The sequence below is a fragment of the Grus americana genome, chromosome 5 (genome assembly GCF_028858705.1).
Source record: "Grus americana isolate bGruAme1 chromosome 5, bGruAme1.mat, whole genome shotgun sequence".
Classification (NCBI taxonomy): domain Eukaryota; kingdom Metazoa; phylum Chordata; class Aves; order Gruiformes; family Gruidae; genus Grus; species Grus americana.
In genome coordinates, this window is record NC_072856.1 from 65,340,176 (window position 1) to 65,364,856 (window position 24,681).

A 24,681-nucleotide genomic window follows, 5' to 3' on the forward strand; every position below is an offset into this window, starting at 1 on the left:
TTAAAGCACCTAAGAATGCCAAGCTAGGCAGCTCAACAAAGAGCATAAACATTCTCATGCAACTTAGGGATGATGTCTAGTATAATGGAATGAAAAAGCTGTGCTTTTTGGCAAGCCAGGGAAAGGGTTTAATTTTGGTTTAAAGTAACTTTACATTGGAATATGAACTTCAGGACTCGGAGTTATGCCATGATATTGAAATTCTACATTCAGAATGCATGTCAGTGTTAACTAGCCCGAAGACTTCAAGATAGCTTGGCTATATTGGATCCTCACAGCTGTGCCCCTTCCCCCAGTGCGATCCTGTGTAGGGAAACAGTTGAAATGAGTGGAAGAAATGAGCAGGGGACTCTTCTGTTGTCAGCCACCCTGTTTACTTTGTAAAGTTAACGCTTTAGAAGCTCTACAATGAGACAAGTATAGTAAGTTCTTTTAGTGTCTAATCTCTATGGTATCAAGTAGAAGAAAACAACATCATTCTTCAAAGCAGTGGTACTTGTATTATGTGTACTTTGTTAGTACTAAAGGTCTTGTAGAGGCAGTACAGGAGAGTCACCTGGGGATATACTTTTTGGTCTTAGCTTGTGCAAATTAGCACAAGGCTTCTTCATTTTAAAACAGCTCACACAAAAGCATCACAGCACTCTAAGATGACAGTAGTCTTTGGTCATATGTAATTCTAGAGCTTGGGTGATGGCTGTAAGTAATAATGTACTTTAAAATGTCTTTGGTGTGTTAGTTGCAGAATGTACAGAAATTTTGCCCAAAGTCTTCATATATGTGACACTCAGTAGGAAAAGGCAACTATAGGAATGTCTGTATCTTACAGTATTCTTTATAAGAATAGCAGAATAAGTAGCAGCCAAATAAAACTGTTGAATGTATCGTGTGGCTTCCCTGAAGAGAGACAAAATGAGAAGAGATACTTCTGGGATAAGCAAGATGTTAGAATTCTGTTCTGTAGTCACATATTGCTCTTGACATACTGCCTTTACACATAGATAGAATATGCATAAATCACAGCCAAAATATTCTAGAAATATTAGAAATTGATTCTTGTTCTAACATTGAGCTTCTTTGTATGTAATGAAATGCTGTGGTACTTTGTCAGACTTTGCAGATGATTGGGAGACATTTAGCTGCTTCTGGTTTTGTCTCAAGTGTTTTAGTTCTCCTTTTTAAAAATGCTCTTCTCCTTGGTGTTTCTCTTCTGTTAAGTAAAGAGGCAACATTTTTCCAGTGGTGGCTGAGCAAACATCTGCCTTGTGGTTCAGAACCTCTGTCTGTGTGGAACTGCTGTATTTCTGTGCAAATGAAGGTCAGATGTATGCTTCCCACAGAGCTGCTTTATCTAAGTGATTGCAAACTGCTCAGACAAGAAAGAGTGTGATAAGAAGTTTTGAAGTACTTACTGTGCAGGTATAAAGGAAAAAAAATCCTGACGACTGAAGTTGGCAACAGTAAAGTTCAGTCAGTAATGGAAGGTTAAACCTTCTTTACTAGTCATGGAGAAAATTGTGCTTTACTTTTAAGTATGAGCAATAAGTTCCTTCATAGTTATTTGGGGGGGGGGCAGGACCAAAAAAACCCCCAACAAAACCACCTGTTATGCTAAATGCTTACCTACAGTTTCCCCAGCTCTGGCACATTCCTGTCCCCATGTTCAGAAAAAAAGGATATTTAGTTATTCAAGCATAACCATACATGCTGTTTGTCATGATTTCATTCTGAGTGTTTCTGCTGGAGAAGACACAAAGTTTAACAACCCTTAGGAAGCCTGAATTAGTGCATTATATCCATTGAAGTCTAGTAGTGGTTTCTTGAATCTGGTATGGGTATGTTTTGCAGCAGTGCAGTATATCTTCTGGATATGAATAATCATGAAAATATTTACGACATGAAGTACTCTGTCATAAATATTTGTGTGAGGAAAATCTCAGAGTTGGGTTTCCTGTCAGCTCTGCAGCTAACAATAATACTCACTTTGTAGTTGCTTTTTCCAGTAACATTAGTAAAATGATGTTATGTGCTCAGCTTGTCAGAGTAGCTCTTGTTAGCGGCTTCAGAGATCTCTGAGGAGTAGTCCCATTTTTACTGAATAAACTATATCCAGACTTTGTTGTGCTTTGTGGCTGCAGATCTTAACTACAATCCCTTGTGTTAGAAAACGTGTGCAGAAATCAGTGATGCATTGACTGATGTGTGTTATTTAGCAGCCTACCACCAAGTGAAGAGGTTTTAGTTCTCAACTGATGTAACTGCTGCTTTCATCCTAGCCTGTTAGCTGTGTGGGGGTGTTTTGGCACATACCGTGCAATCTTTTAATTCCAAACGTAAAATCTTCCTTTTTAAAGACTGATTTGGTAATCTTGTGTTTGGACAGAATAAGAGCTGTATTGTAAGAGACTATTTTTATTCTTTCTGGTATGTAATTTTCTATTATGATAGCTAACATTAGCCAACATCAACATTTGATACAAATTTAGCAAGTATGGAAGAAGGGTGCCCATTGCCAGGGTTTACTTAAGATTGGATTCTAAAGCCAGTTTTTGCATGTTTTGTCATGTGCTGTTAAGTTATCTGAATATAGATGTTTAATTTCTCTTCTGTTGCCTAGCAAAGGGATGCAAGATAATGGAATTTGATTTCAAATCCACTTAATTTCCTGTATTACCTCTAAAGGCTATAAGTTCATATTGGTGACAATAGCGAGGCTATCACAACTACACTGGGAAGTTGTGCAGTGTTGCAGAACAACAATGCACAGTAGTACTACAGAGAAGCTGAAGATTTGTACAGCAGCTTGAATTTAGATGTGGCAAAGGACTTCGGTTGTCATCATCTGCAATCAAGTGATCAATCTGTCTTGCAAAACTTGAAGTAGGTGCTTGAAGTCAAACAAGAGCTTAGTTACTGTTCTGGGTGGTAACGTTACTTCAGGCGACTGCTGAAGGAGAGCATCCTTACGTATTTTTCAAAATAACAGTTTGTATCTGAATGCCAGCTGGAAAAGCGAAGGATTAGATCTACCTGTCGTTAGTGAGTAATCAAACCTTCTGTTGCAGGCTTTGTAAATAACTTTTTTTTGGTGACAGGCACAAGACACTAGTTACTAGTAGAAATGTATCCTTTGCGTGTATGCATATGAGCTGTGTTACTGCATCAGCCATTTCAGTATTCTAAACTTTAATTTTTAAAAATTGTCTATACTCTTTAACTGGCTTTCGAATTATCTTACAGCATGCAGCTTTTTTATTGACTTCTGAGCTGCAGACTTTACTGCTGATGTAAATATTTTATCTGTGGAAGTTTTGATCCTTCAAGGTGAGAAGAGATTTTTTTTACAGGATTGGACAAGTGGTTTTCTGTGTAAATATAGCCAGTCACCAGTCTACAGAGCAAATATGGTTTTAGTGTTCCTGAAATAAACTTAAATTGAAAACATTTAAACTTGCATCTGAATCTCTAAATAGTCTGTATTCTTCCTAACAGAGTCAAATCCTGATTATAAATACTACTACTTGAGTAACCTCCCATCTAAATCAAACATACAGGGTAAAACTTGAATGCAAAACCTGTGTGCTTTTGGGAGTGGCAACTATATGCTTCATTGCTATGAAAACTAACAGGAGAAAAAGTCTTTCAAGTTTTAACTTTTAAATGAGGTTGCATGTTGTATTTGAAGAACCTTACTGCAATCTTCTGAATAAGTTAAGCTTCTGAAATAGAAGGTATTCCTCCTTAATATTTAACTTCTGATATCTACTTTGGAGCAACAGTGTGGTCACTTTTTCAGCCTTTTGTGATACCAGACTGGGAATAAATGTATACTGAATAGGTGTCTCATGCTATCCATATCTAAGATGTAGATTGCTGCTGACGTTGGAGAGCTGAAATATGCTGCTGTTAGTTCTCTTTGCCAGAGGGGAAACTCGGGTTGGACTAATTTCTCGATACCTGTGTTAGTAGATTCAGGGTTTTCTTGGTTTTCAGAAGTAGTTTTGAGTGATCTGTCATGGCCAATCTGAAGTAGGAATATTCCTCTTTTATTCTACCTGTTGCTAGTTTGTATCTTGGAAGGCTTTGTCCCTGCTCCTTCCTGATAAAGAGTAGAAGTAGCCATGTTAAAAAGTACAGAAGGAAATAAAGCTGTTAAGAGCTATGTTCTTGTATACACAAGCTTTTTCAGACTGGCAAGTGGCTTGCTCAGTTTGGATTTTTACTAAAAATACATCTTTCCATACTTGCAGAGATTAAAAAAATAGGGTTCCAATACTGATGGTGAGTCCTTGGATGTGGTCCACCTGCCAGCCTAGGTGTCACTCAAGCTTGTCAGCACTGATAAGCTGTTGATTAAAATAATGGACTGTTACAGGTGCAGGTTGTAGATCAGCATGATCCAGCTGAATTGGGACTGTAGATGCATGGTCTTTCCTTGTAACTAGTCTCCAGAAAGCAATGTGTATTCCCCTCATAGTATGCAGCCTAGCACAAAGAAGCAAGTCCTATTTCTGCAAAGCGTGGTTGCTCAGCAAAAGAAAGCTTGTGAAGGCAGCAGTTACGTGGTCTGTCTTCTAGGGCTTCTGCTTGTCCAAGTTAATCACTTAACCTCAGCTAACAAGACTAGAGTTGGTCAGTATTGATTCTTTTTAAAAAGTATTAATGCCCTCAATCTTTTGAATTAGGTGTTTTTAGCTATAAGTAGCTGCTGTTAGTAAGAATCTACAGTTGACCGCTTATTAAATTATGAATTTCTTCCTACTTAGCCACCTTTTTAAAAAGATACTTTTTATTTGTATATATTGTTTGGAGGATATTATTACAGGTAGATAACTTCCAGGTGGCCAGGGAGTTAGCTGACCAATCAACAAAATGCTCACTTAACCTGTGAATTAATTGCAAGACTGTACTGTTTGCAGGAGGTTTGTACCTTCAGGAGTATGCTTTCTCCTGCAGTCTGTCACCCCATTAGTTACACCAGTACAGCTGTAAACAGAACCACTGAAATGAGCTGTGTGTGACATCCAGAACTCTGAAAGAACAAAATACATGTCTTTTTGGAGAGTTTGCACATTCTGGATCAATGAAAGATCTTTTATTAGTGTGGGTGATCTCTTCCTTGCAAGCAGCACAAGGGGGGACAAACTGGTATGAGCATAGAAACAAGCATTTGGCTGGTGGAAATAGCTGCTTGTTAAACTGACAGGAAACACATTAAGGTACATTTTGATTCTATCTCCTTAAACAGTATTTCAGATTTTTTCTATTGCTGATGTATATAGAAAAGTATTTGGGAAAAATAGGCTCTCAAGTGGTGTACTTTGTAGACTGTGGAAACACCTAGAATTAGAACTTAAATTGAGCTTTATGTAAGCATTCTGTTAAAGTCATCTAGCACTTCCTTTGCTGCTCTTGACACCTGTTAATGTAGTCTAATGCAATAGGTCTCTGTCTTTCCCCAAAATAATGAAATTAGCAGATTTCCTGCTTTTCTAAAAGCCCTGCAAACAAGATAAATTTCACTTCCAAAAACTTAGGCATCACTTGGATGGGTTTTGGGGTTGTGTGTGTGTGTGTGTGTGTTTGGAATGTATCAGCTTCTGAGTGAACTTACTATAATTGAACCCACTATTAATCTGCTGAAATGGAATCTTAAACCTATTTTGGATAGAGATACACCACATGATACCACCTCATATTCTTTTTAAACTCTTACTTGTCTTAACATGTCACCTAAAATGGTATTTTCAGTGGGAAGTTCTTATACTGTCTTTAGGGGAGACTTCAGGTGATGTCAGTTTTTCTTCTGTCTGATTATATGCACATGATTGGACTATAAACTGTGATACTGCTGCCTGCTTTATTCTGGTTGTCCATTTTTGGTTGGCACAGCAACTTGAGAGCCAGTTTTAAACAACTGTTTCAGAGTCCTTTAATAGCAGTGTACTAAAGATAAGAGCTCTGCATGGTGGCTGCCTAGTCCATCTGGAAATAGAAGGCTTAGTAGATGGCATGTTCTCAAATACTAGAATGTATTTACTAGATGAACAGTAAGGCTGTGCTCTTACCTCTCCTACCACCTGTTTAGACATAATATAGGTAGCAAGGTCTTCTATGATGGAAAGTTACAAACAGTTGCTGTCTCAAAGTAGTTCTCAATTTTGCAGTAAAAGTAACTTCCTTGCTGCATGTAACTTGAAAAACTGGTGGGTGGAGGAAAAGCTAGTCCTTGTCTTCTAGGTACGTGCAACTGAAGGAAGAAAATGAGGGGGAGAGAACAGTCTCCATACTGTGGTTTTGGTGCTATTACAGTCTCAAAATTGTCATGACAACTAATACTATTTTTCTCTTCAGAATCTTGAAACTGTGCACTTTATTTTAAGGTCATGACATCTTCCAGCTGACAAATGCTTCAGATACACTGTTGAATTCACTGGTTTGTGTTCCCTTCTATGGTTACAGTTTTATCTTAAGGAAGAGACTTGCAAAACAGCGTATGTAGTTATTCCAAATCCCCTTCCTTAAGGGTGACCTGGACTACCTAGGCAGAGAGCGTCCCAAGCAGTATTGTGTCTGTGTGGACAGTCACACTTTCAGCACGTGGGGCTTTTAACCTCAGGCCAGAAAGCTATTTTTGGTGATGAGAAGGAAGTAACAAATGACCTGATGCTTGGCATACTTCAGATCGGCATGAGACAAATTCTGTTTGAAATGTTTCCTTTTTGAGAGTCAGCACCAAATAAAGATTAGTAGTATTTCTTTTGGAGATACCCTTATGGATATCTGCCATATGGGAAATTTTACATAAGGGTTACTTATATGAGCTTCTACCAGCCTAATCTTACCATAATTTCATGAGCAGTACTAGTCAGTTGTAATGAGGGTATTATCCAAACCAGGGGTCTTTTTATGACCATGTAAAGGTAGTAAGAACAATAAAAAATTATCCTGATGCAATAGGCTAAACTTGATCTTTGAACTCTGAAGTCCAGTTGCATATTCTAAAATCTGTCCTGGTGCAGTAATGGCAATTTATGTATGTAAACTAGATACTGGAGCTTTTTTTTTGGTCACCTGCAGCTCACCATAGTCCCCTTGTTAATTCTATTGAACAAGGCTTCTGTATGTAGACTTGCTGACTACATAATTATAACAGAGAATGTGACACATCCAGTCCTATTAAATATCAGAGTAGTGATTCATCAGGTGCTAAGTCAGTGGATGTATGAGACTTAAGGGGACAGGAAGCATCTTACTGTACAGCCTACTCTTGTGTCATTGTTGGATCTATGTAATTCTAAAATACTCCTTGGCGGAGGGATGACTTTAAGCTAAGAAATGAGTTGGTCTATACAGTCTTACTTTCTGGTGTTCTTTTAAAGCCTGTGCTTCCGGTCTTAAGCAACAGCATATGCCATTAAAACCCTGAACTTAAGTGTTTCAGCATGGCAAGAACTACAGCTACACATTCCAAGTGGGTATGTGACTTTATACTCCGTTATATACTCCCATAAATGGCCAGAGTCCGGACTAAGGTTACTTGTGGAGCCTGAAGCAAGAAGTGCTGCTTGGTATGGGCTAATTTATGCTTCTCTGATATCTTTAGAACTAAAACTTCCCAGTGCTTTGGGCAGAAATAATCAAAATGAGACTGTTACAAATCACCTTTTGCTCAAATCTCAAATTCAGAAACTTCTACCCTGTCCATTTGTTAGTTTTGCAATGCATTTTCACATTTTAGTGTTAAACTGAAGTTATAAGGGGTAATGGGTTTAAGCTGAAGGAGGGTCAATTTAGATCAGATGTTAGAAAGAAATTCTTTACTGTTAGAGTGGTGAGGTACTGGAACAGGTTGCCCAGAGAGGTGGTGAAGGCCCCATACCTGGAAGTGTTTAAGACCAGGTTGGATGAGGCTTTGGACAACGTGGTCTAGTGGAGGGTGTCCCTGCCCACAGCAGGGGGGTTGGAGCTAGATGATCCTTAAGGTCCCTTCCAACCCAAACCATTCTATGATAATTGACCAGTTTCAAGCCAATTATAAAGGTAATTTTAAGGAAGGGGATCCAAGCTCCACTTCTGTAGGAAAGCATGCTGCCTCTGCAGCTGAAGGCTGGCCCTGGGAGCCTTTGGGGTCACTGAAACAGCAGCAGGCTGTTCAGTCTATCATACTGGGCCTGTGTCTGTTGCAAGCAGCTCAATCATGTCAGCCAACTGGGTGGCCCTTGGCATGTTACGAGACTCACTGCTCTGAGTGATCTTACTCAAAAGTAGTGAGGTTTAAGTAGGAGCATGTGCTATCCTTTGTCTCAAAGAACAGTTCTAGAGCATTGATTCTGAGCATACATACTTTCTCCAGACATGCCCCACAGCTGAAGCTACAGGAGGCTGACTGGTGGAAGTTTTCAAATCTTTGTTTTAGCTACCTGATCAATTCTTGCTCTCTGAGCTTAAGTGCTTCCTCCTAGGTATTGTTCAAGACTGGAGGGTAAGGAAGTATCTATAACACAGCTGGATTTTTTTCCCTAGTCCTGTACTTAGAACCTCTGCTAAATGCAAGCTTTTTTTGTTGAGATTTAATACTCTCTTGTTCAGTAGTCCTCTCTTAAATAATCTCAGATCCAGCTTGAGCCCTTCTGGAGCTTGAATTTTACCAAGTGATTTGACTCACACAGTGCTATATATTTAGAAAAAAACCCATGGTCTTCAACATTTGAAGTTTAATGATGTTGTGCTGTCCAACTGCATTTTTAAGTCTTTATGTGGTCTGTGTTGCAATGAGTAGCTACTTTTTGGGCTTCTTCCTCTGTGCAACTTCCACAGATTGACACAGCAACAAGTAATACTAATTCTCAGTAGCCAAATTCCTGAAAGTTGGCATTTACCCTATCAGGTGTGGACTAAATTAGTGGTACTGCACAAATGTGTCATTAAGCATTCTTAAGTAACTAGCTTCAAATTAGTAAGTTACTTGTTAAATGCAATGTGGTTGTCTTGTTGGTTATCCCAGTTGGAACTTCTCCTGCAACTAGGTTATGGCTACAAAAATAGCTGCAAAGGGGAGTTTGCAGTAGTTTTTTCTGCTGAAATCAGAGTCCTTCTGGACTAGAAATAGCTTCTAATGTTCCCTGGGCCTTATTGTTAAAAGGTAGCAATGCCTAATTTCAGATCAAATAGAGGTGCCTGCTAGATTTCTGTTTCTAAAGCTAAGGAAAATTTCAAAACTAAAATAGCTTATTCAGTATTTTCCTGCTTTTTTCTTTTTTGACCCTCCTCTCCTGAATAAATGTAAAATATTTTTTCCTTCCAATGCTCACTTTTTTCCCTCTTTCCCCATATGCAGTCAATGGAAATAATGGATTTTTTCCTTACTATAGATAAAGCTCAATTCTCATAACCAGGTTGAGCCTATATTCTGATAACTTAGTTATTTAATTTGGAAAAGAACCTGACAGCAACAGTCACCCTGTCATTGTTTAACTAAGTGTTGCCATGACAGGTAAGACTGCTGTGCAGCACTTTGTACTACTATCTGCTGCAAAATGCATGTACTCTTGAATTGCTTCTCATTGGACTTTACTACATGCCTTTCCACAACAAGCAAAGCCTCAGAGCATGGTTCTTCAAAGGAGCTTTTTAGATAGCTGCTTACAGAGAACATGGCAACTTGGAAATTCTGAATAAGCAAGTAGGTGGCTCTGTTCATACCTGTATCTTTTCACATACTATGGAAAATTTTCCTTCTGCTTTATCTTGTAAATATACATGACTGATTTTGCTCTTCTTTCTTAACCCTGAAACCTGACTTGTATAATTGTTACAGTTCCTGTCCCTGAAAGGATCAGATGGATGTGTGTAACCACATGAGGATGACAACTTCCATTTACCAGTTTGCCAGCGACATTGGGCAATATGGTCTAGTGGAGGGTGTCCCTGCCTGCAGCAGGGGGGCTGGAACTAGATGATCTTTAAGGTCCCTTCCAACCCAAACCATTCTGTGATTCTATGATTTGAGGTACAGAATAAAGACAAAGTGAAGAGAATCAGGTAGTTTTGCTGTCATAGCCAGTGAGTGAAAGATCAGCCCTCATCTAATGGTTAAGAGTGCTGATGAGAGTTTCCTGAATGGCACTTGCTAATGACTCCAACAGCTGAATCAGCAGTAAATTCAGTTTGGAGAAATGCAACACAGAACTAAAGGCTGACTCAGTGTAAGAGCAATGCTATTGCCTCAGGAGGAGACACTGAGGGAGGCTGTCACGGGCATCATTAGTGTTAGCTCAGGCAGGCCTAACCAATAGTTCCAACAGCCTGTGAAAGCTATGCCCAGCCAAGGAGGCAAAGAGTTCAGGTAGCTTGACTCCAGCTAAGGCTTAAGCCTGAGACAGTCACTAAGTATCAAGACAGACCCAACTCTCTATTGGCTTTCCCTTGTCACAAAAAGGAAGTAGAACCTGTATCTTGGAATCCCATTAGAAAGGGGACTGTAGAAGGCTTGGTATTTTTTCAGAAAGAAGAAAAATATACAAAAATAAACCTGTAAGGGAAAGCTTTTGTTTTAAGGGCTGGTGATCATAAGTGTGTAGTACTAAAGCTGAGGAGTTTGATTCATTAGAAAAGTATGCATTTTTAGATTAAGATGACCATTAGAATTTTAACTGCATGTACAAACAATACTTCAATTTTAACTGAGTTTTAGTGTGCCAAACAGAACAGTTTTTTACCTTCTGAGACTTTGAAGTGACTAGAATAGACAGTCTCTTTTCCTAGGAACTGGGGAAAGAAAGTGAGAAAACTTGCTTTTGACTTCTGGGGAGGTCAACAATTGATAAAGCTGATTCAGAAGCAATTTAAGAAACTAAACCTGAATGAAGTAATTTCAAAATAATTTAGCTCTTCAAGCATTAATTTCAGTTCTATTGCTTAATAGATGTCACAGCTTTAGAACTTAACACAAGCACTATTTTAAACTGAATTAGTTTTTAGTTTCTCTTACTCTTCAGATAAGCCTAGGCTTAATACTTCAGATTAAAATTCCTTTTCCTGAACTCTTGCTTGTTACATAGGCTGTTTGGAGTTGTCAGCCATGCACATCACCTCAATGTGTAACCAGTTGTTTCACAGGGATGCTCTCAGCTCTTCTGCCAAGTGCAATCACAGACTATGGCTATGAATGAGCTGCAAATTGTGATACTGGTTAATCAAGGCATAACCAAGTGCTAGTTTTTAATATTAAATTCTGCAGTATAAAGAAGAGACTTGTCAAATTTCTAAGCAGATTGTTTTTCTGTACATCCCCTGGCTCAGTGCTGTAGTAAGAAGCAGCAACACAATCCTGATACTATCTTTCCTTCTTAATGTCTGTTCTGATATACAGCACAGTTACTTCTTGATGATGCTGGCCTATACTCTTTTGAAATAAAAGCTAACAGAGTAAAATGGAAAATTTATTAGTGCAAGTTGGTCGCTCAGTTTCTTCCAACAAGTACATAATAGCATCCCATGCTTAATACATTATAAACAAACCTGTTCTAAGTTAAGAAAAGTTGAACTTGTCTTGAAGTAACAATGTGTTACATATTGTCATCGTCTGATTCATCTTCCTCTTTCAAAGATTCCTATTTAAAAAAAAAGTTAATTAAAAATAGTTTAATAGCTGTTTTATAATTGAGCCTACAATCAGCAAAATTAGTTTTGCTGTAGCTGTACAATCCTCTCAGTCTGTCCAAAGCCTTGTATTGAGCAGGCTAGCTCACATCTTTAGGAGGGAATACCAAGCACCATCATTACTTTTAGAACAAAAGCAAAGCTGTTCTAGGCAACATGACTTACTACCTCTCCTACTCACTTACACCACTGTGGAGGAGTTAATACATTTCCTTTTAAAGGAGAAACACACCACCTGTGCAAGCCTGCTGAACTACGCTGGTTTTGAAAGTAAGAACTATCCCTTGATTACTACACTGTAAACTTCAATATTCTCCCTTCAGAGTAACATTAGCTAACACTTAAGTGATGTGTGTTCTAACTACACATTTTCCAGTCACCTAACCTTCAGTTAGTTCCTTCTGCTCTAGACTTTTGTCTAGCAAAGCACTGAGACAACACCAAAATCAGACCTTACCTTGGCATACTTTTCTGCTTCTTCCCTGATGTCTTTGGGAACAATTTCGTGTTTTCCATTGGTTACTGCCAATAAAAAGAGTACGTCTTAAATACAATTCACACAAAGACCTTGACATAAGAGTAAAGTTAAAAAGCAATGTTTTACTTTAGTTATAGAAAGTTATACATTTTCTATAGCATTTATAGAAATTACAGAAATGCATTACTTTCTCCAACCCAGCTGAGTTCCAACTCAAAGGCTTTATCCTTTACTTCATCGTGAACTATGTAGATTCTGGAAGGAACAGAGAAAGTACAGATTAGAACAGACCGATCAGTTGGCTAAATATACTTTCTTCCTTTCACAGATTCTTCTGTTGACGTAATCTTCTTATGGATAAGTGAAGCTCTCCCCATGCTTTCTCCCCTGCCCACACACAAAAAAGCCATCAGAGAATTTTCCAGGCTTAATTGCTAGTATGACAATACATGAAATGATGATGGCTAAGATGCAGGTCAAGATGCTCAAGTTATCCTAATCAGAACAAACATTAAGATTCAAATACTGCTATATTGTCACTGCCTGCTTCTGCAAGATACTACAGTTAGGAGTGTCCTATATTTCTCCTGTAAATCTTATTTCTGGTTACACTTAAGACTAAATCCCAACACTATAGTATCTTGTGTCTAATTAGAAGCCTGTACATAGATCTCTATGTACACTGCCATGCTTATGGCCAACACAATGGTAATCAGAAGTTAAACTACAAGTGGTGTTACAGCATATGCAGTACCATCCAGGCTAGTAAAATCACTTAGTCTGTGGGATAAAAATATTACACTATAGTAGCAATACCAATTTGACCGCATCGTGGTATTTAGTCCTCAGTGGCAGAACATGTAAATGAACTACTACAACCCTGAGCTGAAACATACACTCAGAACAATAGTAGAACTTACAATAACTTGTGGCTTCACTTGTTGAGAAGGCTGTATTCCTCAGTTGTTTTTTCAGAAAGCATATTAAGTTCAAAAGCTGAAAAATACCAGCTATTTCTAGCCAACATAGAAAGCTTGGAGAGAGAGGAGGGAGGAAGCACACCTTCAGCACCACAGCAAGTACTTCCAATTAAAGTTTGATTAAACTTTTAAATTATTGTGAAGGAGATATAAAGAACAAAGTTAACATTGGTGCCCAGGGAAATAGCACTGTAAGCGTATGTTCTTCTGACACCCTTCGTCACCGTTAGACTGGACTTACTGATCATTGCTTGAGATGATCTATAGGCCTTTCTTACATGCTCAGCTGTTTACAAGCCTTTTGGACTCTGGCTAGTATTTTAGGGTTAAAAAAAATGATTGAAGTCTTTGCTATCTTGCTAAATGCTACTAAGGAGCTGAATTTGAGCTGAAAACAGAACTATATCTAGAGCTGCTGTTAAGTTTTGAGCTGAGGCAGAATTAAAGAACAGAAATCTTTTCATTATTTGAAAATCCATGCCTTATATATGCCATTTTAGAACTGCTTTGAGGTCCTTGCTAGGTTTTAAGAACAGAGATCCCACAAATTCTTTCCTCTAGCTGCTGCCATGACAGCCTCAGACACAAACTCTGAAATAAGCTCGTATGCTGCAACACCAATGATAAATACTACTTTATAACCTTCTAACCAATAGCCATAAAATGATGGAGACTCAGTTTCACAGCTGCAGATTATTCAATTTGTGACAAGCACAGAACATGTCCCTAAAACACTAAAATGAAGTGTTGTAGATAGCTATAAGTATCCTTTTAGGTCTTTGAAGAGATACTAATTCACAAAGTATTTTCAAGATATTTTACTACTGGCCAATTCATGCTCTACCTAGCAGAAAGTTGTGTCTCTTCCTGGTACCTTTTTTCCCCTCACTAGTACGTGACATCAACGGAATGGTACCTTTTTTCCCTGTAAGTACACTATCCTCACGCAGAGTTTCTGTGATAGTATTAGTGACCACAGGCGATTCTATCACTGCTGTGTTCTCCTAAATTGCATCAGTAAATTGCAAATTAAACATTTCGTCTTTTAATGCGGTATCGAGCTTTATCATTTAAATGAAACCAGCTATACCATACATACGTCTTTAAACAAGGAGTTATACTTTGCTTCTTTCCTAAGCACTTGAGTCTTTTTTTCAGGCAAATAGGAAGGCTGGGTCAAAGACCTCAGCTCCATTTCTGGACTCCTACTTGATGTCTGAAGCATCAGTTCATTGTTCAATCTGCGTAATGAAGCGTACAGCTCTTACTTAGAATTGAGACACCAAGGAGTTTCTCCCATCTGTTACCTAGTTTATGTATTTTAAAACCAGTGACTATATTCAGACAGTTTAACCTTTAATCCAATGCTGCTACAAGTTGCACTTATAAAAAGTAGCAAATGAGATCAAAAGGCGTATTTTTCACATCCTTTGGCATTTTTCAGTACCAAGTAGCATATCCTATCTCACAAGAAGAGAAAAAAATATACTAGAGTCAGCCTGAGGACTCATCTAGAAGAAGTGAAACCTGGTACCCACTTCAAAAGGGACAGCTTCAGTGTGAAACCATAGCAAGCTCACCAGTACGGATTTTTGTCAAGTTGGAAAAACAGGTTGGAGACTTACATTTTTGCAACCTCTTTAACAACATCACGGCAGGTCATTTCCTTCATCTGCAGACAAAAATAAAAAATACACAGCATAAGAGAAGATACTGTTTTCCATTTGCACGAGGCCAGAACATGAGTGGCTGTGCACATGCCTAATGAGCTTACTGTTCAGTGGTGATAAGAGTGACAAAAAGTTAAGACTAGAACCAAATTTATTCTCTACGATGCTTCTTTCAGCCTGCTATAGGCAAGTTGTTCTTCCAGTGAAGAATTTTACAGCTGAAAGATTCTATGAAAAAACTGTTAGGCGGAAACTTCCCCAGTTGAAAGCACTCATCAGCTGGAAGGTTAGAAGCTGGACAGATAAACCTCAGCATTGTAAAAGCTTGACTTGTTCTTAGATGCTTTATGATCAACTGACATAAAGTAACCACATGTACAATATGGGGGAGGCACTGTATTTTCATCTACAGTATTCATATTCATTCTAGGTAGTATAGTAATACTTTCAGTCTTACCAACATTTTATGCAAGCAATTTTGACTTTTAAGTAATGCCCTAAGAGGAGAATATTGTTCCAGTGTTAAGAACCAACTGCATGCCTGAGCAAGGTGTCAGCATCTCATTTTGTATTTTCCCACTGTTACATCACAGTCTTCTGACAGTTTCACAGTTGACCAAAACAAAGTCTTGTGCCAATTTCCATGACATCACAAACTTATGATTTGTAGGTCAAGTCTCTTGCCAGTCAGCTCTTCTGGACTAGGAAGTAGTAATATATTCTACTATATTTCCTTAATTCAGGGTAGAAACAAGATCAGCCTCATTTCCTTTCTCAAGGTTTCCTTTGCATAAACCAGACACCAGCCTTTGATACTGCACTCACAAAAATGCACCTGACATTATTCATTGAAACCAACGAGCCGTTACTCACAAACTACAGTCCAATACATTACACATTCTACTGACACTTTCCTTAACATAAAATAATTTTCAAGTTCAAAAGAAATTACTGTTTCTTCCCCCCGCCCCGTTATTTACACCGAGCTCAGAACGTAAACCATTAATTAATGTGTCCTTTACCATCTCTTCCAATTGCCAAAACATTTTCAAAACCCTAGTACGGAAGCTAGTTTTGAGACACTGGTGAAGGAATTAAGACAACAACAGTCCTTTGTTGACATTGAGTGTCACAGCACTTTCTGAGGTGAAGTGCACACCCACGGAAGCAGCAGGCCAGAGAAAAAATGCCCACACCTGGTTAGACAGACACGCCATTGCGATGAGACAGGTACCATTGATGCAGCGTTTTCTGCTTGCACCCTCAGCTACATACAAGAGTTTCACGTACTGTGCCCCCTCCCCGATACAGTATCTGCTCCGCAGTACCTGTAAGGTTGGTTTAAAGTTTGGACTACCTGCTTGCCTCTTACTTTCAGATGATCTGTAGTCGTCTCTTCCATAGGAAGAAATCTTTGCTGACAGGCTACTGTAGGCAGTATTGCCCCACAAAAGCCTTTCTATGTCTGTGTCTTTCCCATTCTGGTTTTGACAAATTCATCTCATCAAAATTAACTCTGACCTGGAAACTTGCCCAGTCTATGGGTAACAAAAAGCATTGGCATGCAAGACTGACTTGCTTTGCATTGCTGTGACAAGATCATACACGTTACTGAAGACATTCTGCAAACAAGCCATTAAAATAAATGCAGTGAGGCCATACAGCACGCCACTGTTCCCAGATACTAAATTTTACAGGCTCTACTGTCAAGTTCAAGTAGTAAACATACCCATTAGCTGTACAAAAATCAGTCAGTAAAACAGAATTTTTTTAATATCCCAGCACTGCACAAAAAAAATACTTTTTTGGGTAGATTAATATTACCCAACATACCATTATCTTTCTCCCAATTTGCACACATGGAAATTGAAATTACTATTTCTCAAACACCAAGATTCCTGTATCAAGATCAGATGATCTCATAGGCTTCCTACTTCTGATTTGGTATTCCAGCATCTGACCAGATTCAAGACGGAATGAAGCAAGTCTAGGAACATTTTAATTTTTCCCCTGTAATTTTTCAGTTATGGTGCTGTAGCACCATAAACAGACCATTCTTAAAAGCCTGATAACCACATGAACTCTGAACCTTTCCATGAACAGCTGTGAGTTCTTTCTGCAGACCAAAACCATAAGTGAGATGCAAGCAGAGTATCAAATAAGAATTACATGAGACAGACCAGGAGTAGGATTTTGTCCCATGTTAATTGTCTCCAATTCCAAGGGTGTCAGATATTAAAACACAAGAAGGACAGAAATCTTTTAGGATTCTAACATAGTTCTGAAATGGCTTAAGGCACACTTCAGTAGTCTTCTCTCCATGGACTCATTTTACAGAGACAACTGTTTGCATGCTCATTCAGAAGGCTACAAAACAACTTCTCAGCGCGCACTCATAGAACCTCCTTTAACACTTGGCAAGTTATAGTGTTGTGCAAGCAGGAAATGCTGAACAGCTCTTTTTGGTATCAATAATGGTGTGCTATATAGTTGTACTCTTCCTAGTGTTCACAGCACTAAAGTCCTTTTCATCAGACAGGTAAAGATGTTTTAAAAGGCATATTACATTCAGCAACAACAAGCTGACAGATCTTTTGAAAAAAAGGCAGTACCTCAACACTAGCCAGCTGGGAAACACTGTCTTACCTGGCAAGGATTTTATTTTTCTCCATTACATTTTCAGAGTCATAATATTCCAGTGGTCATTCAGCATCCTGCAGTTCCACTCATTGTCCTTAACAAGACCAGCTTTTTTCAACTTTTTAAACAAAAGGATCATCTAAAACCTTCGGAAAAAAATAGATATACCACCCTATACAATGCTGCCCTAAGGTTTTCATTCAGAACAAAAAAATGTAGTTACACTTTTATTTTCACTCAGTTACTTTGCCAGCTGGCATGCATGGGAGTGTACATTTACACTTCCCCTTTTAAACATGCACTCCCTGCGGACTACCCACTGTCCAGGGACAAGACTTGAGAAATGCTATTATAGAGGCTAAAACATCTCCTAGAACCTACAAGGAAATATTCCGTCTGTTTCTCCTGTATTTTAGAATTTACGCATCCAAAAGGCTAACATAATAAGCTAGGAATATTTGTCTTGAAACAGCACAACAAAACTGTAATATCATACCTGAAGTTTTTCTATCTCTGTTTTTGCAGCCTGCCTGGCTTTACCAATGGCACAGCCCCAATAACCCTAAAAAAAAGAAACAAAAAAATATGCAAATTTAATTAAATAAAGTCCTCTACAGTTCTTACTGCCACTTAGCATATGACAACCCCTACCCTGCTCACATAGCGAGAGGCCAATATACCATAAACCTTGCTATTGTTCTCTCTCAGGGCAAGTTCCCAAATTGTTGGCTAGAACCTAATTATTACATTAAGCACTACTACTGTTACTAGGAAACAGAAGAGCTCAGTAGCTCCTGGACAGAAACATATACGCTCAATTTGTTGCAATAGCTAATTTTTTTATTGTTGTTACAGTAAATGGAAGAGCAAACTAGAATTAGAGAAGTCCTACGGGATTAAAGAAAACAAACCAAACCCGCCTACCAAGAAAATACATTGAATTGTAAGCACATACAAATTAAGCACTTTTTCCCCCCTCAACAGCTACGGTATTGGATAGATCAAAAGAAAATTTAGAAAATCAGAACAGTATGAGTGTGTATCACCCTGTGCGCAGTACACAGCTCAAGAGGCAGCACTAACAACAATTAACAAAGGTATCTATTTTGATGTGACTTGCTGTTAGCAGCCCACGTCAGAGTAACAGCCCTCTCCTACCTGAAGTATTTGGCGAGTGGGTATCAGTACAATACTTGCCCTTTCTGGGCAGTGCATGGGACTTGTCATTGGATATAGCCAGGTGGAATGAACTCCCAAATTTCTGAGACGAGCTTAAAAACTCTTTTCTCAGAGATCGTACTTCTAAGAAATACACAACGTGTGTTTAACAAGGACATGCAAATGAGCAAAAACCAGCTCTGTCCATCTTAAGCAGTGATTCACCACAGATCTTTTTCCCAGGCAAAAAGAGGGGGAAAAAAAAAAAAAAAAAAAAGACAGCTCTCGTGGAATAGCACTTACTATTTTCCTAACTAGGAATTTTAAAAGGAGAACTTATGCCAAGATGGAAATATTTTTGACACACTCACGTATGAAACTCCTGATGGATCAATCATGTATAGTTGTGCACCATCGTCATCATCATAGGATCCCAACATGAAACTGGAGGGGAGATGAGAAATTAGAAACATTTCTTCTACCAATCCACACAGAATTACACAGAGACTACACCAATTCAGGTTTCCTACATTCCTCCTGGAGCAAAACTCCTACTGTCCTGCTACATTCTATTAAGCAATTTGTCAAAAGGTTTAGTGTTATCATGACAGCCAAGCACCAGCAAGCTGCCAGAAACATTTTACTTAACTCTAACAGCAGATCTCAGTTTATTAGTCCCTTTGTACTAGAACTGCATAGTAGCTGTAATCTACTCTTTAGCTATCAGGGCAAGCAGGATGATTGTAGAGGAAGGTTCTGCTTTTGTCATCATCACAGACATAACAGCATCAAGTCTTCAACTTTAAAATTCAGGGACAAACTGGCATCTGTGTAGGAGCTTGGCATACTGTTATGCAGATCTGAATTCTTCACCTAAGGTTTTACATACCACAATAAGAAAGGGAAAGGGAATCTGTTTATGAGATGAACTGTAGGTTACTAATTTCAAGTTTAAAAAAAGACCTAAGACAATGTAAATAGTTCCAGCAACTGTGAAACAAAAGATCATTACATATAGTATATGTTTGAAAGGCTTACCTGCAACCAAAAGGTCTGACAGCACTGTATAGTGTGTAGGCATGCACATACATAGCTACTCGGTCCGCAAGATGCTAAGTGGGGGGGAAAAAACCCAGAAAACCAAAACTTTATTTACAGAAATAAGTAAACATCGAGTAACAAAATTTAATTGTCCATTTCATAGAATCATTTAGGTTGGAAAAGACCTTTAAGATCATTGAGTCCAACCACAAACCTTGCACTGCCAAGTCCACCACTAAACCATGTCCCTAAGTGCCATGTCTATACATCTTTTAAATACTTCCAGGCATGGTTCCTCAACCATTTCCTTGGGCAGCCTGTTCCAGTGCTTGACAACCCTTTTGGTGAAGAAATTTTCCCCAATATCCAGTCTAAACCTCCCCTGGCAAAACTTGAGGCCATTTCCTCTTGTCCTAAACCTTGGTACTTGGGAGAAAAGACCAACACCCACCTCACTACCACCTCCTTTCAGGTAGTTTAGAGAGCAATAAGCTCTCCCCTCAGCCTCCTGTTCTCAAGATTAAATAACCCCAGTTCCCTCAGTCACTCCTCATAAGACCTGTTCTCTAGACCCTTCACCAGCTTCGCTGCTCTTATTTGGACACACTCCAGCACCTCAATGACTTTCCTGTGGTGAGGGGCCCAAAACTGAACACAGTACTCGAGGTGCGGCCTCAGCAGTGCCAAGTGGAGAGGGGTGGTCACTCCCCTAGTCCTGCTGGCCACGCTATTTCTGATACAAGTGTTGCTATTGGCCTTAGCCACCTGGGCACACTGCTGGCTATCGACCAGCACCCCCAGGTCCTTTTCTGCTGGGCAGCTTTCCAACCACTCTTCCCCAAGCCTGTAGCGTGTTGCATGGGGTTGTTGTGACCCATGTGCAGGACCCAGCACTGAGCCTTGTTGAACCTCATACAGTTGGCCTCGGCCCATCATCGATCCAGCCTCTCCAGATCCTTCTGTAGAGCCTTTCTACCCTCCAGATCAACACTTCCACCCAACTTGGTGTCGTCTGAAAACTAGCTGAGCGTGCACTCGATCCCCTCATCCAGATCATTGATAAAGATATTAAACAGAACTGGCCCCAGCACTGAGCCCTGGGCAACACCACTTGTGACCAGCTGCCAAACAGATTTCACTCCATTCACCACAAGTCTTTGGGCCTGGCCATCCAGCCATTTTCCCAGCAAAGTGTACACCTGTCCAAGCTGTGAACAGCCGGTTTCCCCAGGAGAATGCTGTGGGAAACAGTGTCAAAGGCTTTACTAAAGTCAAGGTAGACAACATCCACAGCCTTTCCCTCATCCACTAAGCGGGTCACCTTGTCATAGAAGGAGATCAGGTTGGTCAAGCAGGACCTGCCTTTCATGAACCCATGCTGACTGGGCCTGATCGCCTGGTTGTCCTGTCAAGACTAAGAAAGCCAGAAAACCTGAGTGAACAGCACCAATTTCTTACCTTCAGTGGAATATCGTAGCCATAGTTAGATCTAAAATTAGAAGCTTCTTCTCTAGCTATGTCCGCCAAAGAACGAGCATCTGCCAGAAGTCCCGCCACTGCCTGAAACGAGAATTGTCATCAGCTAGAGAAACAAACCTTGCAATAATTTATTAATAAAATCAATGTTCAAATGTCTAATTATGTGACTTAACTGTGATCTTTACTGAAGTCTATGTATGACTCCAAGTGAATTCAATCAAGCTATTCATCTGCTAGCAAGCTCAAAACATGTCGATATGATTATATATTAATACGGTACAGAATTTTTCTCTAGGAAGTCAATAACCAAAATTATCTTCATGTTAAATACAGTCTTATTATTTGCCACCGCTATGCTAACTCAAACAATATTTCATATTATAAGTGTTCATATGATATATGAAGTATTGTTTATTATAATTCTTCAAAAAAGACAACCATAGCAATAAACTATTTTTTCCCCCTGTTTTGATGACTAATTGGATTAGAAGCAAATCCAACTCTCTGCCCGATACTGATGATGTCACCAGCAGATAGTTTCAGGCATTTCTGTCACACAGTAACAACTACTTGATATCATCCTGACATCTCTATTACGGATTAGCCAGTAATCCATACGCCAGTCTTCACAGAATTCAGCTGACTCCCACAGTGTTGAGAAGAAAATCTTCTGGGAATTGGACTCGATGATCCTTGTTGGTCCCTTCCAACTTGAGATATTCTATGACTCTATGATCTTACAGACAGCATGTTTTCCCCTCAACACACCTTATTTGTTAACTACATAAAAAACGATGTCTTAAACACTTGTGCTTATCTTTACATTAATGTTTGAACAACTGGAGTGCTGAAACAACATTTTAAAAAAATTTAAAACAGTCTCAAAATAAGGACATGTCTTCTGTTTTAAATTTGGACTTAACTTCTATGTGTGTGCAATCAAGAATTACAGAAAACAGTAAAAAAAAAATCCACTGGCATTTCCAACACAAAACCATTAACATTACTTTCTTAATCTACTTATTGATTGTGTGATCCATAGATTTATATTTTTGAGGCGAGTTCCCTTCAAATTATGAAAAACTAAAATAGCACCTTACCATTCCAACATGTCGATCGACATTAAAGAGACGTTTATTGGAACCCTCTTCATAAAGCTTGGACAGAACTAGTTTTTCTACTCCAAAGACAACACCATCTTTGCATCTTATCCCGATTGCTGTACTGAAAGACAAGATAAATGTAAGTTTCTCACACAGAAATGGAACTGTAGTGTAAGATACATAACAAAGAGTTAACAAAATACGAGAAACAATGACCTAATTTCCCCAGAAGTAGATTTGTTACAACTCCACTTTAGAACTGAAGATAGCAAGGGTGAAAAAAAAACCACACAAAAGCTTACTAAACCTACAAACATTTTTTTAAATAAAGGAGGATGAGGCTGCCAGAGGTCCCTACCCGAATAGTTTTGAGCAGATTGTATGCAGTGGTGACACTGTTTGGAGTGACAGCATAGCCACTGCCCCGTCACCAAGCTGAACGATACTAGTATGAAAAACAGGGACTGTTTAACCTCTCCTTTTGGAAAAGGAGATCCTGTTGATCTAGGAGATGTGAAAGCTCTTTCTCTAACCCTCAAGTGCATCATCAGGCATAAATTACCAACCATGGCATACATGAAAATACTTCACTAATCCTTATTTGGCAGCCTGTGGCTATGATCAGACACTGGTGATCCAGTCCATGACGAGCTAATCAATCATCTTGCTGCCGCTGCAGCACAGCTGGGATTTTCGCTGTACAGCATATACTGAAGGGATGACAGATACTCACAGAGAGGTTGATATAGCTTTAGCAGAACTTGGATGTCCTCAGTTTCTTGAGGAATACACGTGAAGTTATAATTTACAAGGCCTTGAGCATGTCAGTGTTTCAGCACCTCAATTCACATCCATAAAATGTGTGAAAAAATTTCCTTTGCATTCTCCACAACCTATCTGTCTCTAGCAAGCAAAAGCGATTCCTAGCAAGCATGACAAGTGATTTCTAGCAAGCAAAAGTGATTATACTACCTTTACACTTAATTTGAAGCCTCCTAAAGTGAACCTAGGGATGCAGTTGCTCAGAACTCATTTTAACAACATAATTTTATCTGCAATGCCATCACGCTTGTCTAGTCCAACTACATTGCTTTAAAAAAGACCACTCAACAGAGATGCAGGTACTCATATCTTACCTACTATTCTCCACAGCTTTCATGGCATATTCAACTTGAAATACTCTGCCATCTGGAGAAAACGTGGAAGCCGACAGGTCGTACTGAAGAAGAAAACACAGTACTCAGAAAAAAACCCCACAAATATATTGCAGTATTTGCAGAAGTTTATTTAAAAATGCAAGACTGTCACTTGCATGCCATCAATGTGTGTTAAGTACCAGAAGCAGGCTGCCCCGACATAATATGCATGAACAACAGCAAACACACACTAACAACTACAAGAAGTCACTGCAGCCATGCTGGATATACCCACGCTTCAAATCCCGTCAATCCAGACGTTGCAGAGGTCTGCAATCACGGTGCATTATGCAATACTTAAAACCTATGGGGAACTTTCTGTGTGCCTCTCAAATTTATTTGATCATTTTTGAAAAAAAAAACCAAACCCCCAAACAGATATTTACTAACAGGAATATGTTTGAAACGCTTAGAAGTACACTGCGCACAGAGGCAGGCTCACTCCCCGCAGGCAGAGCACCATTTCAATGACAAGCCGTGGGTCGGGACCGAAGGCAGGAGAGCGCAGGAGCCCCCCGATCTCCCGCCGAAGGACCCGGGCCCGGACCCACCGGCGCAGCCCCGCTTCGCTGCCCCACACGCCGAAGCGGTGGAAAGCGGCTCAGAAGCCACCTTCGGAGGAGGCAGGCCCCAGGCGACAGCCGGCCCCAGGTGACAGCCGGCCCGAGGCCACCGAGGCGGCTCGGCCAGCCCCCGCCAGCCCCGAAGGGCCCGTGCGAGCCCTGCTCCAGCAGCATCGGACCCCTCCGGGGCTGCCTCACCCCCGCCCCGCCCGCGCCCGAGTCAGGGGAGACCCGATCCCCCCGCCCCGGCTCCCGCCGCCCCCCGGGTCCCCGGCGGCGGCCCCGCCTCCCGCCTTTCGTTTCCTCGGCCTAACGGGCCGCAGTGACTCAGCAGCGGCCCCGGCCCCGGCCCCGGCCCCGCAGCGGCGAGGCGGCGGAGCTGACAGGCCGCCCGTGCCCCGCCAGCCCCCGCAGCGGCCGCGCTCCCCGAGCGGGGGCGAGCGCGGGAACGGGGAAGGGGTGGCTGCTCGCCCCGGGCCGCCCCCTCGCCCCGCTGCGCGGCGGGCACAAAGCTGACCCCCAGGCCGGCGCTGGGCCCAGTGGGACATCCGCGCTGCCGGCAGGGCCCAGCGTTCGGGCGGGCCGCACTCACCCCGGTGCCGATGGAGCTCATGGCGGCGGCGCGCTCAGCCACAGCCGAACGGAGCCCCCCTCCCGCCCCGGCCTCGCTCACGCTCCCGACCGCCCAACAACACGCACTCCCATTGGC

The 24,681-nt window shown here is 40.4% G+C and overlaps 1 protein-coding gene across 3 annotated transcripts; it reads right to left on the bottom strand.

Moving 5' to 3' along the window:
- PSMA3 (proteasome 20S subunit alpha 3) lies at nt 1-24,681 on the bottom strand. 3 transcript variants are annotated; one of them, XM_054827899.1, is made up of 12 exons: nt 24,565-24,662; nt 23,350-23,432; nt 22,211-22,334; nt 21,090-21,191; nt 19,629-19,702; nt 18,962-19,034; nt 17,929-17,994; nt 14,748-14,794; nt 12,330-12,397; nt 12,122-12,186; nt 11,524-11,615; nt 1-303 (listed from the first exon to the last, which is right to left on the bottom strand). In XM_054827899.1, exons 1-11 carry the CDS (start codon nt 24,583-24,585, stop codon nt 11,571-11,573), a joined length of 768 nt encoding a protein of 255 aa, XP_054683874.1. In that variant the 5' UTR covers nt 24,586-24,662; the 3' UTR covers nt 1-303; nt 11,524-11,570. The 3 variants fall into 3 exon arrangements, with proteins under 3 accessions (XP_054683874.1, XP_054683873.1, XP_054683872.1); XM_054827898.1 differs by lacking the exon at nt 1-303 and adding an exon at nt 1,981-10,770; XM_054827897.1 differs by lacking the exon at nt 1-303 and having other exon boundaries at nt 11,432-11,615; nt 24,565-24,681.

Bases quoted from the DNA above. Each gene is read 5' to 3' on its own strand.
- PSMA3 (XM_054827899.1), bottom strand. From the start codon at position 24,585: ATGAGCTCCATCGGCACCGGG. The intron at 19,703-21,089 runs GTAAGAAATTGG...CCCCCCACTTAG, and splicing joins GCTACGATATTCCACTGAAG to CATCTTGCGGACCGAGTAGC. The intron at 12,398-14,747 runs GTAAGTCTCCAA...TGTTCCTTCCAG, and splicing joins GTTAAAGAGGTTGCAAAAAT to AATCTACATAGTTCACGATG.